This window comes from Diabrotica virgifera, chromosome 2 (assembly GCF_917563875.1).
Source record: "Diabrotica virgifera virgifera chromosome 2, PGI_DIABVI_V3a".
NCBI lineage: Eukaryota > Metazoa > Arthropoda > Insecta > Coleoptera > Chrysomelidae > Diabrotica > Diabrotica virgifera.
Genome location: NC_065444.1, coordinates 219,682,049 through 219,703,377, shown reverse-complemented (window position 1 = coordinate 219,703,377; position 21,329 = coordinate 219,682,049). Strand labels below are relative to the sequence as shown.

Sequence of the window (21,329 nt, the reverse complement as noted above, 5' to 3'; positions counted from 1 at the left end):
TAAATAACTATTATCAAATTGTATTGTTATGAGAATAGAAAAGTTTTAATTTCATGATATGTCTCGATTAAGATTAACACGTATTTGCCATCTACGTTTTAACAAATTTAGTGATCAAATAAAGACAACCATCCCATAGAATAAGAAACAATTGAATAATTATAAAATCGGCCTTTTAAAACTACGTCATTGAAACTGTTTTTTGAATGACATACGAAAACAACCTACGATCGGAACATAACTTCTAAATGTCATTACTTTGTGTTCTGTGTTTGAAAGTAAACTCTGTACTGTCAGATGTCATAAACGTCAATCCTTTCTTTTACTAGTGAAAATGGCGGATCAGGTATGTAAATTCTCAATAAATTGAGAAAATAGTTATTAATAAGTGAGAATATTGAAGTTTTGAATAAAAAAATGTTTTGCTGTGTCTTGCCATACTAATATTTTTTTAAAGTTTCCATGTAGGTATTGTTTTTGTGTCACAGTGAGGAATGGTTTGAACCTAAACACGTGGTGCTTGTTTTTAGCCAAAGTTTCAATTATTTTCTCAACCATTCTCAATTTTACAGAACGAAAGAGCTTTCCAGCGTCAACCGACGATCTTTTTGAATCGCAAAAAGGGAGCTGGTCCAAAAAGGCGCAAGTCTATGCGCTACCATCGTGAAGTTGGACTAGGATTTAAAACACCCCGTGAGGTACTTATTTTAGCTTTTACTAATCTATTTTATTTTTGTTTAGACCGAAAAGGCATTTCAAAAACAACCAACCGTTTTTCTCAACCGCAAAAGTGGAGGAAAGAAAAATTTAAGACATTCTCGCAGTGTAGGGCTCGGTTTTAAAACTCCCAGAGAGGTTCGTTATATATTTTTTTATTATTGGGAGCCTGGTGGAATCGTATCGGGTTGGTGCTTTCTGGGGCTTCCAAAAAAACAACTATACCATTACAAGTATTATGAGATTTAAATTTATTTTATAGTTCGCAGATATATTACATTAAATTGACCCTGCAGTGGGCAGATGAGGCCTGTCAGACCTCATCCACATGAAAATACAACGAAATTCTTATAATGGTAAAATTGTTTTGGGAGCTCTTCAAATATACTGAATAATTTGTGTTTTGTAAACATTTGGCACACTTTCATGTAGTTATTTATTTTGGTCAGGATTTAGTTGATAATTTTGGTGGTATGTACACTTTAATCAATGTACGAAGAGACAAGGATTGTATATAGTCATTGACAAATTGTGTAAACTATGGAGAAATGTATAGAATTTAGGTTGAGAGTCAGCCAATCTTCAGGTCTAAAGATTTTGTTCAGAAGCTATTTTATTGTGACATTTTAAAATTAGTTACTATTTTGATTGGGAATTAACCATAATTTCGGTTTAAATACCTTTGTTTTGATATTTTGATTTCTTTTGGAAGTTTTAATTTACTTTCCGAAAGGTAAAATTATATTTTAAGTGGAAATTTAATGTCCAAACAAACATTTTAAACTGGAATTATGGTTAGTTCCCAATCTTCTAGTTCCATGTGTATTCTTGATTGTTGGATATTGTGTTTGCTATCATATTCGCTCTCATAACTTTATAGTTAGCTCTGCATAATGATGTTAATTTTCTGTACCATTGTCGATATTTTTTAGCCATGATGTTCTAACCAGTACCACATTTTCAGTGAATCTTTCCCTGAATGATCAGATGCATGTTTATATTTTTCAAGGTGTGTCATAATGTGACCGAAGTATTCAAGCTTATTGAATGTACGATGGTTGAAATTTACATAGTGGCTCGAGCATATGGAATCTTTCTCCCTTCACCGAACGTTGAAGTGGTGAAGGGAGAAAGATTCCATATGATTGCTTGAGCCACTATGTAGATTTTAACCATCACACAGTCAAAATTCTTAGTGTGCGAAACAAGTGTAACTCTGTCGACCCAGATGATTCTTAGTAGTTATCTGTATACCTACATCTCAAAGGCTTCCAAGCATAGCCTCTCTTCCACTTCCACTCCATTTAGTAGGACTGGAAAGATATAGCAATGTCATTTTAAACATAAAGGTCAATACTAAGATTGTGGCTGCAAATCATGTTTCTCATCCAATAAAATAGTCAATAGTCTTATGATTTCTTAAACAATACACAATTACTACTGGTGGCGTAATCATAACACGTTAAACACCATGCAAATCATACATTTCACGCTTATTTTATTTATAGAGCCACGTGAATCATATTTGCTTCGCAGTGACTGCTATTTATACTGTATAGACTATAGACCATGGCTAAGTCGGCCCAGAGAGCCATAATATTGTATACATTGTGGCGTTCAACGTGTTAAACATGATACAAGATCGTTATGTAAGCAATTTTTTTCATTGCAACAATATTAAGCTTGCTGAATTTGGCTCACAATTCACTATAAGAGGAATATATTTTTGAGCTTTGCTTCTGTAGATAAGATACAGTAGGAAAAATGAAAGAATACCCATGAATGAACATATAAAACATGCTGTATTTTCCTATCACCGCATCATACAAAAAATTGGCCAGCGCAATAATTATAATAATATTAAATAACGAACATATAAAACACGCTGTATTTTCCTGTCACCGTGTCACAAAGAAAAGCGGACATGCCCATAAATAGAAATTTTTTGCATTTAGACAGAAATCCATTATAAGTATGAAGATCCACAGTTTTATAGAGAAACCGGACATATCTTCGTACTAACAATGCTTTGTTTCTCTACAAAACAGTGCGTCTTCATACTTATAATGGATTTCTGTCAAAATGCCAAAAATACCATACCTATTTATGGACCTGTCCACTTCCTCTTCTCACCAATTAAATTGTAATTTAGATTTTGTGCCAAACATAAGTTCATTTATTTGCCTCAAAACACAAATTATTTCTGGAAGCCCCATTCTTCTGAAGCTTAAAACAGCATGTATGGAAAATGTCAATAACAAGGGATAATTAATACTGGTAGTAAGTTTGGTCAAAATATAAAATCTTAGACTATGGGGTCTACTGCAATATATTATTCTAATTATCTAACAATTAAAAATTTACAACTATAGTATATAAAAATGTGATAACACAATATTTTTAATCAATTTCTACTAACATAAGGGTTATTCTTTAGAACTATTAGATGTATACTAATTTACTTTTTAATACTTTTATTTTTGTTAATGAAGTAATAGTTAAAAATGAAGATAAACTATTGTATGTATAATATACTCCAGCAAAATGATTAGCAAGTAAAAGAAACAGGATATGTTGTGTGTATAAAAGGGTGGCACAAGACAATTAAAGTTTGATGTCATGTATTTTTTTAAATTCTTATTTGTAGTACAGCTTAACCCACTTATTGGAATAGCCTTTGTGCCAAACAAAAGTATTCATATAACCGGAATATTCTAATAACCGATCATTTGTGGTTAGTAGAAACGTTTCGGGACCTCAAATTTCTATTACTTAAACCGGGATATTCCTATAACTGGTATATTCTAATAAGTGGGTTCGAGTGTATAAAGTTTATTATCTAGGAACATTCTTCATGACATTCCTAATACTAAAAATAAAATAAATTTAATAAAACTCATGACATTCAAACTTTAATCCCTAGTGGTCTAAACCAGTTATTGAGTTGTGCTACTCTGGCATGTAATGGATGATATATGAAAGTTAAACAGAAAACATTATGAGAGAATTTTATTCATTTACATTTATTTAACAGGTCTTGTAGGCTTAGGCAATGAGAAGAGATAAAATCAATAATTCAGAAACACAAGATATAATTGAATCAGTCGTTTGAGAAACCGAACATTTCCAAAATAATCGATTCCTGTTTTTTTGCATTTTTACTAACCGAATTTATAGTCACATGTTTCAAGAGAAGCCTGACTCTGTTTAACATTCTAGGTAGAATTCGAGAGTTGAGAAATTTTTCTGAATCAAGAGAAACCCGGCAACCCCTAGATGTTTTTGTACTTTTCCACAACTTTGTGCTTGTGGACATGTTGGGTTTCGCAAACGACCAATTCAATTATTAAAAAGGGAGCAATTGTAAGAATGGCATTTTTGCTACCACAAATATATTTTAAAGTATGCACTTAGAATACAGGAAGGGGGAATTTATTAGTGTTACAGAAGAAACAGAAAGGCAGTTTAAGTTTATGGTTATAATATTGAAAAATATCAAGTAAAAAGTAGAATATAATTTCATTATTACTGCCTTGGTAGGACGGACAGTCAGTTTTTGTCATCAAATTGGAGATTTCTTACAACTTGTATTGATATAATTTTTTGGAAATAATCTTTATTGCTATATTACAAAAATGTGACTACTTTTTACTATGCTTCGCTTAGATAAATTATACTGCTAGAGATACTCATCTCAACTGGAATTATTTATCTTTCACATTGTTGTGGGAAGAATTACATTTGCTTTGCAATATTTTACAAATTATTTGCTTTGGGGTTAATCTGACTGTAAATTCACTAGTTTTGTGGCAATAACTATCATAACAACTTACTTAACTATATATTAGTAAGAAATTGTTGATATTACAAGATACATAAAATTATTCTAATTTTTAAATTGACACGTTGAGTTGAAGAATATACATACTTTGTTGAAAAAGTTGTTATATTAATTTTGTTGCCATACTACTACGAAATAAATATATCAACTTCAATGTTTAAATGTTAAATACTTACACTTTAGTCTATGTATTTTTGCTAAAAAATATTAAGTCATCTTTTGGCAATCAATTTGTTTGGCAGATTTTGTATTACATTAATTAGTCACTAGTGTAGATCTAGAATAATTTTGGTATAATATATTTATTCCTCCTAACTAGTATCAGTCTGGCTGAGAATAATCTACAGTATGGTGCAAATGTTTGGAATAAACTCGTTATTTCGTAAGCCAGCGACTTTAAGCAAAAATCCTGAAAAAGGTTGATTTTTATTTTTAAATTATGATTTTTTGACATCATCCATCAGTGACGTCATCCATCTGAGGTGACGATGTAATCAATGATTTTTTTTAATGAAAATAGGGGTTGTATGCTAGCTCATTTGAAAGGTAATTCAATTCTCTATTAAGTAATAACATTAACATAATTATTTATACAACAAATTTTTTTTAATTAAATTAATTGACAGAAAAAGAAGAATGTACGTAATTTATTTAATTTCTACTGCTGCTGGAAAACAAAAAAATGTTTTTTGATAAATAAACATTGCTTTTCTCTTAATTTCAATGTTCAAGTTGCCATCCATCTGCCTGTTGACAGTTTGAACATTTAATTTAAGCGAAAAACAATGTTTATTAGTGTCATATATTAATATAAAATGCCAAAAATGACTATGAATAAATAGATCTTGAACTAGAGTGTAACTATTACATAGGTTCTTTATTGTTGTAAACGGGCAATTATTATTGTGGCTAAATTTAGATGTTTTATTGGAAAAACTATCTAAATTCATCCATAATTCAAAATTTGTTATTTATTTCTGTTTTAACCAAAACGAATCTTTATACAGGCAATTGAAGGTTCTTACATTGACAAGAAATGTCCCTTCACTGGAAATGTATCAATCCGTGGCCGTATTCTCACTGGAGTTGTCCAAAAAATGAAGATGCAAAGGACTATTGTCATCCGTAGAGATTATTTGCATTATATCAGGAAATACAATCGTTTTGAAAAGAGGCATAGGAATATGTCTGTACATTTATCACCCTGCTTCAGGTAAGATTCAGAACATTTTAATACAGTGATGAGTGTGGTAATAACTGGGAAAATAGCGCAAAAGATGGAAAACATATTAAATTGTGAGATAAAAATAAATAAAACTGGTAGAGTTGTTAAATGTAGCGATAGTAACATATAACTTGACATTATATTGACTGTTTCCCACCTTTAGATGTATCAGAGGAGTATGTCAACTAAAACTGTCACTGTGACAGTGGCATTTCTCAAATTCGTCTGATACGTCTAAAGGTAGTAAGTTACTATCGCTAAATTTAACACCTCCACTAGGTTCATCTCTTTTTATCCCACAACTTAATATGTTTTCCATCTTTTGCGTTATTTTGCCGGTAAAGGCGCACTGGTGCACTCTCATCAAATTTACAATTTACTATTTAATACAAAGCATGGCCAAACAGCGCAACTCCCTACTATTTAACACCACGCTGAAAAGGTTAACAAAACTAATATTATTTGTTGTGTTCAGGGTAGTTGCTAGTAATTATGAAGTTCACTGTTCCTGTCTCATGCAGGATCAAGCAAACTACCCATATATAACCTGTTCAATGTTGTTCTGAAGCTATTTTCTTGTGGAATTTTTGCAATTAACTAGCTTTGACGGGAAACTAGCCACAATTTTACTTAAAAAATGATTTTAATAACGTTTCAATGCCCAAATCGGGTGTCGTTGTCAAAATACAAAAATTATTAATGAATTAAACAAAAATGTTGTTGCTTAGTAAAAAAATTATTCTAATAATTTATTTAATCTGACTCATTTATATCGGCCATTCAGACATATACATTTTAAAGTAGAAGACTTTAAAATGATATTGCCAATATTTATGAATTGCGTTCCTGGGACGACTTTATTGAAAGATAGTTCATTCGATTACATGAAATCAACCCCAACTCAAGAATATCCGTCACAAAAAAATCATAACATGTGATCTGTCTTTAAAAAGGCAACCACATGCAGTGGTGACAGTAAAATTCTCGTGCTAGAGATTCCAGAGTAAAATTTTTTTAGTAAAATTGTGGCTTATTTCCCATCAAAACTCTCTGATGTTTGGGAAAAAGGGCTTAAGTCAGAATTTAGAAAAATGTTTTTGATGCCTTCTGGACCAAAAAATTCAGCTCTTTTTATTGGTACAAACGGTTTAAGTCTACCACATTATAATTCAAAGTTATTCACGATGATATGAAGGTCACAAACATGATTGTTCAATATGGTATGGCAATAAGACTTCAGTCAATTTAAGTCTCTTGTACCATATATTGGAGAATAACTGCTATGATCTAGAAGGCATATGTCTTGACATAAGCCTTGCTGATCTTAATTTATTTTCGGTTGTTTGATCAATACTATCAATAGGTAAATGTTTTTATAAAAATATTGTGTATACAGTGTAAACTAAAAGTTTTGGCTACTAATCAATAATAATATTGACATTAGTTATATTTTAATTACTTACTAAATAGTTTTATCTATTTTCTAGCTCAGCACTTTTTTATTTTAGTTGTATTGGCAAAATAAGTAGACCATAACATAACTAAGTAAAATCTCCAGTGGCGGAACTTGTGATGCGTCACAAAAAAAATACAAACTGCGACTTTGACCCTTTAAAACTACCCTCATCCTCAACTCTGGTTTCCGTCCCTGGAGATTTTGCTTAGTTGCTTTCTCCCAAATTTTGGTTCACTATCTCGATCACGAACGTCACAAAAAATCACATAATTTTTATATTCACCCCTGCCCCCACCCCTTTGTCGGCCACGCAGCGTTCCGCCCCTGGAGATTTTACTTAGTTGCGTCATGACCTACTTATTACCAAATTTTGGTGCACTATCTCGATCAGGAACGTCACAAAAAATCCCTTATAATTTTTATATTCACAACTGCCCCCACCCCTTTGTCGGCCAAGCAACGTTCCGCCCCTGGAGATTTTACTTAGTTGCGTCATGACTACTTATTACCAAATTTTGGTGCACTATCTCAATCATGAGCGTCACAAAAAAAAAATAATAAAAACCGCGACTTTGACTCCTTATAACTACCCTCGTGCCCCACTCTGGTTTCCGCCCGTTGGGGAAAGTCATGTACACAACTAATTCAACATATCCCCGTATAGTTTTTCCATATTACTTATTACGCACAAAATCCACTTCTATCTCTACGACTATCACTTACAATGGTAGATACACAAAAATATAGATATAGAAAAGTTGCGGTCAGTAGGTCTTAAGTCAGTAAATAGTAAGATTTATATGTCTTAAGTGCATTTAAAATATTAAAAATGTACTAAAATCGTCTTCTTGCTATAATTATCATTTTATTATGGTACATTAATACTATTGTACTAAATTGGTTAAAGGTAACATGTGCGATTTATAACAATTTTTGAAACATTAAAGTATTCCCCCTGTAAACTTTGATTTTATGACTTCCCTTTTTTCCCAAATATCAGAGAACTAGTTAACCTGTTCAATGTTTTTCTTTCTTTCAATGTTCCGATTTTTTCATTGTTCGTACGATCTATTGTTTACAATCTCAGTTGGTACCAGTGAGAATCCCGAAAACAATGTATTGTTTCCAACAGTCCTTGGTGGTAGTTCTAGATGATAATAATATATATCTACGGGGGTCCTACAGACCCCACCGTATCACTCTTTTCGATCTCCACCTTTTTCGTTCCGTCCATTCCTCATTTATGGCTCTATCTCTCATTATTCCCCTCTCCATTCTAATGGTGGTTTTTCTCTCCTATTATGTGGAACATAGTAAGGCCTGTTTTGTCCATCGTTTGTCTTTCATTCACTTTACATGCCCATACCAAAAAGTTGTTTGGTACACATGAACAGTTTTAATAGTTTTGCAATATTATTTTTTATTTTTCACTGAATGGTTGTATTAATCAAATAACTCTACTGAACCATTAACTTGTTTTACAGGGATGTGGAAATTGGAGATGTAGTTACAATTGGTGAATGCAGACCACTTTCAAAAACAGTTAGATTCAACGTATTGAAAGTAACTAAAGGTAGCAGTTCAAAGAAGAGCTTCAGGAAGTTTTGAGTGATGAAACATTTTTAAAATAAAAATCTTATAAAATGCGTATGTTTTTTATTTACATGCTTTATTTAAGTAGTTGTAAGTTGTTTGGAGTAATTCTAATTTTAACTTTAAAACGGTCTTTACAAGTAACTAATCTAAAATCTGAAAATATTTTTTTTTTCAGTAAGCATTTTTTATTAGCCTATTATGTACATATAATCAAAAGTAATGTTTAAAGTACAGTGGAACCTCGATAAGTCGGATTAATCGGGACCGCGGTCGATCCGGGTTCGTAGGAGAATATGGTAAAAATTAATAAAATATGATATTTGCAGATTAACTAAATTATAATTGCAAAAACATGAAGTACATATACACATACTACATCTAAATTACGTAAAGTTGTATACAGTATTGTTCATTTCTTGTTCTTTGATATTTCATATCAAAAACACGTCAGTTTTGGTTGTGTCAATTTCGTCTGACGAAAATCGGCCCGGGTTATCGGGGTTCCACTGTAATTAATTTTTTATTGTATTTTTTCTGCCTGCGGGCCGTTATTTACCTGTAACTTCTGATGGTTTAGTACAGAATGGTGCGAATAACTCAATTTGGAAAAAAATGTGACTGGCTGTTTCCCCTTGTACCCTTCAATTTTTTCTAACAGTAATATCTCCTAATCAACAAGAATGAATGGAAAAATAGACCACAATATTGTTAATTCAAAGATTAGCGAACATGTAAGAGCGCAGTTCTTGACCATAATGCAAAGTTAAAGACAAAAAAATTATATGAGTACAGTCTCATCTGATGATCAGCCTACCAGATCTTCATCTATACATGTAAATTTAGCTATATGTATTTACTTTTAATACTGTTAATTTCTTCAAAATCTGGAAGGTAAGGTAGCTCTTTGAATACCGTATCCAGATTTAGGCATTGTTAGTATCATCCATGACTGACAATTTGCTGATATTTTTCTCGATCTTGTAAGACACGTAACAATTTAATTGATCTGATAAACCAATTCATTGAATTTTGTGTTTGAAATGCGGGGAACCCTTGATATCTTGAGCATTAATAAAATCACATATTGAAGATTTCCAACTTTTTGATGAGGTATACCTACTAAGTTTCACTTAGGAACTTAATTCTTAGTTGTAGGTTCAGTTGAGAATTAAAGCGTATTTCATAAATGGTAGAGAAATGCTCTTTAATAAATGAAGGGCCACGGGAAAGAACGATCAGAGTCCATTTTTGGTCGAAATTTAAGTATTGGCACCATATTTTAGGTTTTCGTGGAAAGAACCCAAGCATGGTTTCGATTGTCCAATAACGATCACCGTACGTTGCAATTAAAAATGTTTTATTTAATTTTCCTGAACCAAAATATACGAACCATGGACGTGTAAATAAAGATCTTTATTTTATTTATACATCCATGATACGAACTAAAACTTTCAAATTGGATTTGTATAAAATGAACAAAAGTGACTGATCGTTCTTTCCCGTGGCCCTTCAAATGTTTTTCTACTATTAGTAAATAAATTTTAATTTCTTCATTATGATTTCTTCTCTTCTACTTTTTATGTAGACATGACTCTTTCACTGTCTGCTTTTCAATATGCCTCCAGTAAGTTGTCATTCCATCTTTTTCGTGGTCTTCCCACTGATCGTCTTCCTATTGGGGAACCGTCTCTCGCCGTTCTTACTATTCTATTTATTGTCATTCAGCTTATGTTGGTCGTTCCATTCTACTCTTCTGTTTTTCACCCAGTTATTAATGTTGTCCACCTTGCATATCCGTCGTATATCTGCACTTCTAGCTCTATCCCACAGTGTCTTACCATCGATTTTTCGCAGTGTTTTCATCTCTGCTGTTTCTAGCATTATTTTTGTCCTTTCTGTATCAGGTCGTGTTTCTGCCGCGTATGTTATTATTGGTCTGATGACTGTTTTGTAAATTCTGCTTTTCACTTCTTTTCCGATGTTTTTATTTCTCCATATTGTTTCATGCAGGCAACCTGCGGCTCTGTTTGCTTTATTCACCTGATCTTCCGTTTCGAAACGGAATATAGAGGGCAGGTCAAATGCAGGAAAATGGCCGATATAAATGGTATAAACAAACATTCAATTGAGGAACAGAACAATACCGATTTGATTTAAAATATTTTAATGTACTCATGCTGAAATTTACTAAAAATTTCTTAATACCCAGATAGCACATGACATCCCGAGGACGTCCGTTTCAGGTCCCAATTAAGTCCGAATGTACGGGGACCTCAATCGGACGTTCCCAGGAATTACAAATTAATACGTCCCCAGGAAGTACGATTACGGACGTCCCCAGGACGTCTGTTTCAGGTCCCGCTAAGTCAGAATGCAATGGGACCTTAATCGGACGTCCCCAGGAAGTACGATTACGGACGTCCCTAGGAATTACGAATCCAGACCAGTTCAGGAATGTATCTAATAACCTTCAGTTATTTGGCATTTGCAGTGTTGCCATACTTTAATTGTTTGATTCTTGTATAATTCCAATCAATGGTATAATATACAAGAATAGTAAGATTAATATATAGAGATAGATTTATAATCTAAACAAAATTTATACAGTTTATCTTCATTTATCAGTTGATCTTCCTTTTTATAACAGTGTTGGTTAACTTTGAATATAATCTACTGAATAATTTAAATTTCAATTAATGTCTTAATAGTAATCATTAATAAAAAGAATTTAAATTATCTTTTGATTTAAAAACATTTATACAGTTGATCTTTATTTATCTTTTTTTGTAACAATTTTAATGAACTTTGATTTAAAATGCCTCTTTTGAGTTTTTTCTATCCAGTATTTACACTGATAATGTACTATTTACTTTTTCAAACTTTATTTTTTTGGTGCTTCAAAATTATTGAAGCAGCTATTTTTAAATGTAACTATATGTGACGTGGTTATGTTTGTGAAAAAATTGAGGATACGGCAACGGTGTCATATTATGTCAAGCTAGACCCTGCCTGGCCAATCATAGGATAGGGATCAGAGGCGGTTCTAACCCATGTAACGCCCGTGTGCAGTCGATGCTCTGGCGCCCTTTGGTAGACGCGCAGTCAAAATGGAATAGTCAAATAGGTACCTACCTATTCCTAGTACTAGTACATAGGGTATTAGAGGATATTAGGTACACTTATATTGTAAACAAAAATCCAGATGTAAATAGTCCAATATTAAATGATGTCGGGAGCCAATAGGTATTCACGGCGTCAGAACAACCTACCCAAAAGCGCCCCTGCAGAATGCAGACTTTTTATCTGCAGATATAGTTTGCCTCCAAACTAATTTTTCGGCCAAATATCGGCCGACAGTTTAATCAGTGTGAGCTAACTAGGACTTGCGCACACACGACGATTGTTTATCGGTCGATAGTTCAATTGTCTCTTAGTTTTGGTATCCAATACTTGTGCCGTGCGAATATTTTTTTAACATTTTGCGAGAAAATAGCATCGTCTAATTCACAATCGTTAATTGTAGAAACCTGCATGGCCCAATTAGCATGACTAGTTCATTGAAGGTGACTAAGATCATCCGATAAAAGGCGAAAAACTTTTTTGGGTAATCAAGTAATTTAGAATAAATACATTGTGTAGAATTTTCCACTTAATAATTTGTCACTGAGAATTGATTATCGCATCATCAACAGCTATTCCATCCATCGCCAGAAGAAAGCCTTTCTTAGGTGTATCCATTCATTTTAGTTTGTTGTTTGTTGCATCCATTCGTGACCAGCCATTCACTTGATGTCATCAGTCCATCTTGTTTGAAGTCTGCCTCTACTTATTTTGCTAGTCGTTGGTCGACATTTAAGAATTTGCTTCGTCCAACGGTTCTTTTCCATTCTTTCTATGTGTCCTGCCAGTTCCATTTTAACATGACAATCTTCTGGATCACGTCTGTTACTTTTAAGCGTCGCGTCGTCTTTTTTCTTTCACTGTAAATTGGATGCACTCAATACTCTCGGAATCTCTTCTTGGATTTCCTCCTTCATTATATGAGAGCGATAATAACATTTCTAGATAATTTTTTCATTGTGCGACTACTAACTTCAACAGTCAAATAAGAACTTTAATACTAAATCGTTCGAGAATAGTCGGTCGGCTGTTGATAGCGTGCGCCCTCTTCACCAACCCGACTGTTTAGTTGGCTCGGTATGCGCACCAACAGCCCATCCCGACTAAACTATCGGCCGATAAAAAGTCTGCAGTATGCGGGACTCCGCTTACTGCAGTGTTTTATCCGTCCAGTGTTTTAATTTTTGAAGGAACGAAAAAGTGTCATTATTTTGCTTTAAAAGTTCGAAGCGTTCGTCAAATTTAGTAGTTCCGGTATCTAATAGGTAATAGTAAAAGTTTACTTTAAAATGTATTTTCGCGTCAGTTACTGATTCATCTTCCGCCCCCTATTAAAAAAATTATATTTTATATTGAAACAAAGTAAAGGACCCGCTCTTTGGTGCTCGGCGCCCCTAACATCCCGGCGCCCGTGTGCACCGCACACCCTGCACAATAGGTAAAGCCGCCTCTGATAGGGATTAGATTAACCGTTATAGAAGGAAATGTTAGGTTCTATTCATTCTACAAAAGATTAACTTTCTAATGCAAACAGAGGAACAATTTGTACACCTAGATACATTACTTCAGCAAAAACCGGATTTAATCATGGCATAAGTGTTTTTATATAAGGTAGGAACTTAGGTATATTCTTTTATCTACGATTGTAGGTAAAAGAATTATCAAAATTTGGAGGAGAAGGAACATAAAAAGACGTCTTATTGTTTGTTAAAGTTTAATTAAAAATTGTTTGATATATAGGTAATAGGTATGTGTTTTTTCATTTTAAATGCAGATTTCATCTTTAAAAATTATGAGTAAATTTATATAAAATAATTTTAGACTTTTTCAACATAGTTTAATAGTAATTAAACGCCATGTTTAAAATTTCTGAAAACATTTTACATAATGCCCTAAAAAGGTTTGGTCGGAGGTTCCAAGGAGGTTTCGGACGACCGTCCCAAGGAGGTTTTAGTCGGACGTCCCCAGGAGAGTTCGGTCGGACGTCCTGGGCACGGATGATTTTGTAACATCGGACGTTCTCGGTACGTACCGAGGATTTCCCAGGACCTGAAACGTACGTCCTCAGGAGGTACGAATGTCCTAGTGGTACATCCCGGGTACGTCCCAGGGATGTAATTGTGCTGTTTGGGTAGTGACCAAATTCCATTCAAATCAACAATTTTTTGGTTTGTTTATACCACTTATAGTAGTTTCTATTATTTGACCCTCCAGCTCTAATTTACACCTTATTAGATCTGCTGTTATAACCATGCATTTAGTCTTTTTTTGGGGAAATTAACATGTTAAATTTTCTAGCGGTTATATTAAATTCGTGCAGCATACGTTGTAAATCATCTTCACTTGGAGAGATTAGTGTATTAATTCGTCTGCATAGCAGATTATTTTAAGTTGTTTTACTCCCATTTGGTATTCTTTTTTTGTTCTTACTTTTTTATTATTTCCTCCATGATCAGGTTGAACAACAGAGGACTCAGGGAATCTCCCTCTCATTGCCAGTTTCAATTGGGTCAGTTAGTTCTTCATCTACTTTTACTTTTATTGTGTTGTTCTGGTAGATATTTTCGATCGTTTTAATTATTCCTAGAGGTACCTCTCTTACATACAATAAATGGATAACGTCCTTTAATTTGACCCTGCCAAATGCCTTCTTAAGGTCCACGAAACATAAGTATGCCGGTTTGTTGTATGTATTCTAACGATTTTTCTTGAGCCTCATTATAAATGAGGCTATGAGGCTAATGATGTTCTTCTGCTAATGTTATGTTATAATTTTATTCAGTTTGTTTGTTATCACTTTGGTCGTTAATTTTAGTGTTGTGTTTAATAAATTAATTCCTCTGTAATTCTCCGGGTCCGATTTTTCTCCCTTTTTGAAGAGAGGTATTAGAATGCTTGATCTCCATTCTTGCAGTATTCTGATTTGTTGTATTCTTTTTTTGGATTAGTTTTAATAGTTGTTTGGTCAGATCTTGTCCCCCGTACTTTAGGAGTTCATTCGATATTCTGTCCTCTCCTGGTGATTTTCTATTTTTAATTTCCTTAATGCTTCCGTTACCTCTGCTTCTTCAGCACATATTTCTTCGTTTGGATTTAGGATTTAGTGTACTTATTGTAATTGGCTAATATCTATACTTAAAGCATCTCTAGGAATCACTATAAGGACTTGAGCGAGCCATTATCGCTATTTTATCCATATCTATATCTGATAAGGGTTTCTCTCCTCATTCGAACTTCACATTCACGTACGGTTTCGTTAAATGTTATTTCTGAATATACATTAAACAAAGTTGGGGATAATACACAATCTTGTCGGACTTTTCTTTGAATTAAAGTTTTGTCGGTCTCGTTATCACCTACCAGAATGATGGAGGCTTTTGGTTTTAAATATAAATTGTCTTGGATTGCCTTAGATGTCTTTCTATTCTCATATCTCTAGATATTCAAACAATCCTGTTGATAGACAAACTGTCTCAAACAACTTTTCAAAAATCTATAAAGCAGACGGAATAAATTGGTTTCTGTTCTTCCTATGTATGATATTTGGAGTAATACTAACATTAAAAGCTAAGCTTCCCGTAAAAGACTAATTGGTATAATAAAGTCTATTTGATGGTGTGTTAGGCTTCTTTGGAAGTGAGATAAATATAGACTCTAGGCATATATGGAACTATTTGTTCCGTAAATTCAGCTATAGATGTTTGTTAGCTCTGAGAGGTCATTTAGTATGTCATCTGGGGCTGGGCTTTCCCCTTTTTGTTTTGTTTGATGGCTTATTGTTCTACTTCTACTTTTAAAATACCAAGACCAGTATTCATATTGCCTGGCATTCTCATATTTTATCAAGGGAGAGGTATTTTATGTATTTAGTAATTTAGTCCATTCTTTCTTTTTTCGTAAGATCGAGGATTACTTTTGAGTTTTCCGTTTAGTGAGTTACTAATAAACCTATCCAATTTTTCGTTTATACATTTGCTTGTTCAGATCTTTCTAGTTTTTTTTTAAATCTTACTTACGTTTTATCTTGTTTCCAAAATGAGATGCTATTACGTGGTTTCTTAGGAGTCGATTAATAGGTTTCTTATGGGTGGTCGGAGCCAGGGGTGTAGTCGCAAATTAAGCACTACCGGAACGCTATGGCTTTGTGATATTACTGTCAGTGCAGAGGTCAATTTTCCGCGGAGTTTGAGGAACCCAAAAAAGCAGTACCGGAACGGCGTTCCGCCTCCATTATACCGACATTACTTCGAATTCGACACAAAGCAGATTATGGTTATCATCAGGAAATGGACCTGGACGGGAAAACCTGGCTGACATTCAACCCCATATGCACAAACTCTGCTCCTGTAAAACCAAATCTAATCAAATGAGATATAAATGGAGAAATACAGAATGTGTAACACCTGAGAGTAGACTTTGTCCATCACAGTACACTCTCGATGATTTACGGCCCCCGGAAATAGAAAGGTAGTAGACGTGCCAGATACCTAATATGCAGAACAATTGAAGTCAAATAGACTCGAAAAAGTTAAGTAAGAGGAACTTGTAGGGATTGTGATCTGACTCAACGTCTGTACCAGGGTGTTTTTAGAGTACCAATGCTGTTTCTGTATCTTTTTGGTACCAGAATGCAGTTAATTTGATTTCTACTGGGTGTTTTTGTGTATGTTGGGAGATATAAGGTAGGGATGTAACGAATATTCGCATTCGCGAATATTCGCATGTTTTTGCATATTCGCATCCGCATTCGCGAAATTTGTGCGAATGTTTTGCGAATATGAAAACCAGAAAAAAAATAATTTTAAGATAATGTTAGGTTAATAAAATCAAAATCTATTCACTTCTCATCTTTTTTTATTAAGAAAAGCTAACTTAGCCTCAAACATGAAGCTACTCTCAAATGGAAATATGCAGGACACAACAGCAGACAAAGAGACAGAAGGTGGAATGAAGAGATAACTCACTGGATACCCTGGGACTACAAAAGAGGAAGGGGCAGACCACAGACGAGATGGTCGAATGACCTAAAATGATACGCAGGGACAAGATCGATCACTGAACCAAGAAGAGTGGAAAAATAAGGGGGAGGCCTACGTTCAACTTTGGACAAATGAAGGGCAATAGATAGATAGAACTTAACCTTGTATCCTAATCACATTATCAGCCTTCACTTTTTTTTATTATTTGGTATTATGTAATAAAGCTTAAGATTCAGATTGATTTACATTAAATATCAATTAACTTTTCATTAAAAATTTAGGAAACATTACAAAAATAGAAACAAATTTTGAAAAAAAACTGAATATTCGCATCCGCATTCGCGAATGTCGGTAGCAGATATTCGCATTCGCATTCGAATTCGCGAATGTTCAAAAAATGACATTCGTTACATCACTAATATAAGGTAGTTTCAACCAAGGTTTACATTTTCTTCTCTTGGCAGAATTGAATTAGGGTATCATGTCTTTCCTTTCTTACTCCCAGTCCATATTCGCTAAAGGTGTCCCTTAGGATAAAAGTGGTTTCATGCTTCTTGGTTTGGGGTAGCAATTGTTTTATTTCTTTTTCTAATACTTGTAGATCTGTCGATTTGTTAATTCCGACGTTAAAGTATTTCTTGAGAGGTAGACTGCCAGCTATCTCTCCATCTTTTTGGTGGTCTCCCCGGTGGACGCTTGCCAGCTGGTTTTCCTTCTAGCGTAATTTTTGATAGTATGTGCTCCTCGATTCTTTTTACATGACTGAACCATTCTCTTCGTCATTGCCTACCCCATATTACTACATCTTGCACGCCACATTATTCCCTGATGATGTTTCGTATTCTATCCCTTCTTGTCTTCCCTGCTATTACTCTTAGTGTCTTCATTTCGGCTGTTCGTAGCATGCTTTTGGTTTTATTAGTGTCTTCTCTTGATTCAATGCCATAGGTCATAACAGGTCTGATGCAAGTTTTATAAATTTTAACTTTGCTCTCCATTCATCCATTCTCATATATGGGTTATTCACCCAGACCACATCTCTCAAACATCCGGACATGACTGTGGCCTTGTGGTTTATTTGTCCTCTTATAGGTCTGGCTGGGTCATGATAACTTAATAAATCTACACCTAGGAATTTGAAATGGTTTAGCTGTTCTATGAGTTTCCCCTCTACCACGAGCTTGCATCTAATTGGATCTTTCGCAATGGTAGTGCACTTTGTTTTCTGCGTGGATATGTTCATGTTGAGTCGTCGACATGCTTGTTAGACTCGATAAAGTTGTCTTTGTAGGTCATGTTTCATTTCTGCATAGAAATATTTGATATCTGATTCTGGTGAATTAGCTGTTTGGGCATATATTTGAATGCTAATATTTATTGTCCTGTCGGAAAGTGGTGTGAAGTTGAGGACCGAGCGAGCTTTTCTAGGATCTAGCCCAGCAAACAGGTGTGAGCCCAGTTACGTGATGATTACGTTAAATTTACGGCAAATTTCAACGAATACGTAACTATCGGTGATTTATGACGGGAAAAAAACGTATTTCAGTGCCAAATCATTCACCTATATATTAGTGCTTCCTTTATACATGTTTGACATTAGAATAATATAAAATCATAATGACGAATATAGTACATGTTTTTTATAATAGGTGGGAATGTCGGTTACATCGCAAAATACGTTTATTTCACGTAATAATCACGAAACGGAAATAACTTCTTTGGTTAAATTTTGAGAAATATTTTGGAAAACAAAATTTTACAATGGTGTTGGTTAAATACGTATCGCTTGAATTTTACTCACTGTATTTTATGGACGTCGAAAAATTACATGTATTTCACGTAAAAGTAATGTAAATAATACCAATATTTAAACAAAAAGTTTATAATTTCTCTTTTAAAATCATTTAGCATAACTATTTCAATCCAACATTGATTTGAAGCTATTTTTGCTATTTTTTTTTAAAATATCACAGGAGCTAAAATGATTGAGTCTAATTTTCAAATCGCGCGCGGTGATGACGTACTACCAAGCCTTTCTCCTCTAACTATCACGTGACCACGGTACCTGACTAACATAGTTGGTTCGAAAACTAAATTAATTGATTTGTCGAATAATAGATACGTTTCGATAGGATTATTTTTTATATTATTCTGGTATTGAAATAGATTATTAGTAAGACCAATTAGTTAATAGTAGAAGAAATTTAAAAACAAAAAGAAAATACGTAATACTAATTTAAAGTAAGTAGAATAGTTTAACTGTAATTTAAAAATAATCGATTTTTATAATCGATGATTATAACCTCTAATAACATCTTCTCACAACAAAAAGTGAAGTGAAACGTGAAGAGCTTTATTTCCCTCGTTTTATTTTAGGCGGGTTTATTTATAATAATGTCTTTCGTATTAACGTTTACCTCACTGCTCGAGGGTTAAAGTGTCGATGATGCAATTAGAAAAGACAAGAAAGTGTCGGAGTGGAGTGTCCCCCCGAAATAAAAAGTGACCTGTGTTGTGTTTTGTGTTGGCAAATTTTTTAATGTGTCTTTAGGTCGGTACCATTTTTGGTTCATTACCTTGTATAATAATTATACAAGACAAATGTTTTAAAGTCTCTAAATTCTACTTAATAAATACATTGTTAATACTTTATATGCTTGTTTTATTTATTTCATATGAGGATATTAATTTACGTGATTCATAAGTTAATTAAGGTCGAATTATTTACGTTTACGTGAACCGAGGACGTATCTTTCACGTGAATACTATAATATATACATTCCTTAAAAGATACGTTAATCAACACGTACTTGCAACGTGAATTTCCCTAAACATTTTATTGCTATTTAAGGTAAATAACACGTCTATTGAAGACGAGTTATTCACGTACGTATTTTCAATGTGACATTCCAACCAAATTTTCACGTGAAATTCACGTAAGCAATTTACGTATATTGGTGACAAATGTACCCAAAATTCACGTAATTAACACGTCGGTCTGTTTGCTGGGAGCATCGTTCCAACTCCATTATAATGGCTGGGATCCTCGTTTGAAGAATGGTAAAAAGTGTAATTGTCAAATTGGACTTTGGTTTTAACATGCATGTCCTAATTTTCGTTGTCTTTCCACAGTCGGTTTATATTATTTTTGTTTTTGTCATCGTGGGTATTCTTAGCATCCCTTTATTAGTTAAGGTCTGCCACGGACTGGGGGTCTTTTCTTTTATTAATTCTGACAATTCTTAGATATGATTTTTCTTGAGAAATATAGTGCGGTAGTTTCTCCTTGCTGCACTCCAGATTCCACTCTGATGTTTGCTGTTTGATTCGCGACCATGAAACTTCTCACTCGTGGGGGTCGTTTTTGTACAGCTGCCCAATTTTGTCGTCATATTTGCTCCTCTTACTTCGTTTAGCCTGCAGAGTGATGCAGTTACCAAGGTAAGATGAGACAGGTGTAGCTATAAGTCAGAGTTGACTGCCGTATGAAGGTCAGTTGATTGAAACCCTTCAGTCTATGACTCATGGTGCGCTCGTCTCAAACAAAAGGTACTACCTCTATAAAGACAGCCTAAACACCTCGCAGATGTAATACTGTTTCTAAATCGTTTATTAAGGATGATGTAGTCAATTTGAGTAACTGGATGCACGCCGCACAAAACAGAGACAGATGACAGATGTAAAAGCTGAGAGACCTATGTCCTGCAATGGATCAATGGACGCATACAGGATGATGATGAGGCAATTTGATTTCTGACTATCTTGCTATTTCCACCTACAGGGTGAGGCAGATAAAGGGCCCATTAGAAATATCTCGAGAACTAAAGGTAACAGACTCATGAAAATTGGCACGAATGGGTTTTGAAGAGTGATCTATTTAATGAAAATATTCTTATCTATTTGCTACTTCCGGTTATACCGGAAGTTGCCTATAACTTCGTTTTTTTAAATGGGACACCCTATATATTTTTACATTTTTGGATTCTACTCGAAGTCTTATTTCTTAAAATATGAGGTTTTGTATTGTTATACAGGGTAGTTTAAAAGATAATTACGTTCTTTTATTAATTTCGTAGCAACTTTCACACCCTGTAGAATTAAAGTAGTTTGACATCAAAAACTTTATTTATGTTCAAATGATTTTTAATATAGTCTACTATTGTCAGAAATTATTAGTATAGCTAATTGTTAAATTTTAGTATACAGGGTTGGTCGAAACTCGGAATGAGTATTTTCTGAGTTTTCTTAAATGGAACACCCTGTATTGTAGTATTGTATTGAAATGATATTTTATGGTACTTTTTTATTTCTTAAGCATTCCCTATACCTAACTGCTTTAATTTGCGCTTAATTGTTAATCGCACCAAGTATCTTAACTACGTAAGTATTTTGATA

The 21,329-nt window shown here is 33.8% G+C and overlaps 1 protein-coding gene across 2 annotated transcripts; it reads left to right on the top strand.

The window, feature by feature from the left end:
* The first annotated feature begins 208 nt into the window (after window positions 1-208).
* Window positions 209-8,885, top strand: LOC126880380 (40S ribosomal protein S11). Of its 2 annotated transcripts, none has more exons than XM_050644207.1 (4): window positions 209-346; window positions 742-855; window positions 5,566-5,771; window positions 8,724-8,885. In XM_050644207.1, exons 1-4 carry the CDS (start codon window positions 335-337, stop codon window positions 8,845-8,847), a joined length of 456 nt encoding a protein of 151 aa, XP_050500164.1. In that variant the 5' UTR covers window positions 209-334; the 3' UTR covers window positions 8,848-8,885. The 2 variants fall into 2 exon arrangements, with proteins under 2 accessions (XP_050500164.1, XP_050500163.1); XM_050644206.1 differs by lacking the exon at window positions 742-855 and adding an exon at window positions 573-698 and having other exon boundaries at window positions 291-346.
* Window positions 8,886-21,329: the final 12,444 nt, after the last annotated feature.

Excerpts from the sequence above, each read along its gene's own strand:
- LOC126880380 (XM_050644206.1), top strand. Across the intron at positions 699-5,565 it reads GATTTAAAACACCCCGTGAG|GCAATTGAAGGTTCTTACAT; the intron begins GTACTTATTTTA and ends ATCTTTATACAG. Across the intron at positions 5,772-8,723 it reads CATTTATCACCCTGCTTCAG|GGATGTGGAAATTGGAGATG; the intron begins GTAAGATTCAGA and ends CTTGTTTTACAG.